The sequence below is a fragment of the Dreissena polymorpha genome, chromosome 3, assembly GCF_020536995.1.
Source record: "Dreissena polymorpha isolate Duluth1 chromosome 3, UMN_Dpol_1.0, whole genome shotgun sequence".
Taxonomy (NCBI): Eukaryota; Metazoa; Mollusca; class Bivalvia; order Myida; family Dreissenidae; genus Dreissena; species Dreissena polymorpha.
Window position 1 is genome coordinate 14318049 of NC_068357.1, and position 1585 is coordinate 14319633.

Below are 1585 nucleotides of genomic sequence, written 5' to 3' on the forward strand. Positions count from 1 at the left end.
TGAGCTAAAAATGAATGTTTGTGATAAATCCTAATCAAGTAATGCCTCACTATCGCAAAAATGTCCACACATTCATGATTAATAAAATATGTTTTACAACACATTGGTAGTCAAGACACAACATGCATGACAATTAAGTTAAACAAAGCAAGCAGCATGATGCTTACTAAGTGTGTATCAATATAATACCTGAATTATAACAACACATGAAATATTGTTAATTTTATGAAAAACTTGAGATTTTATGTATGCAGATCAACCATAGCATAACTTTCAATAAATACCTGGATACACAAAGAACAACAGGGAAAATCTAGAACTGAAAATTTTATATATTCAATTTTATTTATTTTCCAATTTAATTACATTTGATTGTTTACTATGCGAGATGAAAACGACAGCTAATAAATTGTACATGTTTGTCAGTCCCTATGCAAACTTTGAAAGACAAAGCAGTTAAGTAAGTGCAGTTGCAATTATATTTTGTAAAACAAGTAGCTTTAAGGACTTGTTCACAGATTTTTGTGCGTTTGGAAAGTGTCATAAAATGTTTTTATTAACACAAATATAATATTAAGAATAATCTAAAATAATTATAAAAGCAAGAAAAACGCTTTTGATATAGGGGACATATTTTAAACAATCATTAAGTTATACAAGCATTTTCATTATTATCGATGAAAAGGGTTAAAAAAACACTTTATTATTTTGCTGATTCTGATTGATGATTATTCTGATATCTTTCACATTTTTCTAAGGCATGAGTGTGTCATCGTCTGCAATATTATTTAGCTTGCTTACAATACAAACATTTGTTTTTTAATCAAAGACGTGTTTTCTGGAAATTGTAATTTGGGTAAACTGTGAACAAGTCTCTTAAAAAAAATATATATTAAAAATAAAAATCCTCAAATACCAAAATGATTGAAATTAAGCTGTATGTATTACACACAGCAGGTTTTTCTATACTTACAGATTAAGGGAATTTATTTATTATAGACAAATAGTACTTTTTAGATGACCTATCACTATGACAAAAAAAGAGATTAAACAAACTTTGTAGCAATAGACAATATTTTGGTGAATTCTCCATCCTTCCCTCGTAAACACGAAGGTATGGGCACTCGAATTCTAGTCCCAGTGGGGGTGCCATTTTCCTCTACGAGTACCACATTGTTATTATCAAACCTTGGCGTGTTAGGCTTTTGCTTCTGCTTACATCCTACAATGTAGCCATGTTTTTTCTCACCACAAATAGCAAGTAACACTTTGTCACCAATTTTCCCAATACCCGCACTATTATATACATGAATGATCTTGGCCTTTTTTCCACGTTTGACAGCGGATCGTCCAAGGATGGAATTGTCGACCACCTGAACTGTGGACAACTTCTGGAGCTCGCTTAGACATGCTGAGGTCCTGAAAACAGATGCTGGTACATGATAACATGGCAAATATCATATCATCATTATATGCGCTCTGGGAAAACTGGGCTTTATTTATGCCCTTTAATTGTCATCCAGAGTCAGCTTGTGCAGTCTGCACAGGCTAATCAGGGCCGAAACTTTCCACATTGGCAGAATTT

The 1585-nt window shown here is 32.4% G+C and overlaps 1 protein-coding gene across 1 annotated transcript in view; it reads right to left on the minus strand.

Moving 5' to 3' along the window:
• Nucleotides 1-320: 320 nt before the first annotated feature.
• The window catches only part of LOC127873088 (39S ribosomal protein L14, mitochondrial-like), a 6963-nt gene continuing 5698 nt past the window's right edge, over nucleotides 321-1585 (minus strand). Inside the window, exon 3 of the mRNA XM_052416707.1 lies at nucleotides 321-1419. Within this exon, the coding sequence (XP_052272667.1) occupies nucleotides 1047-1419 (373 nt within the window). The 3' untranslated portion in view covers nucleotides 321-1046. The remainder of the gene's footprint in view (nucleotides 1420-1585) is intronic.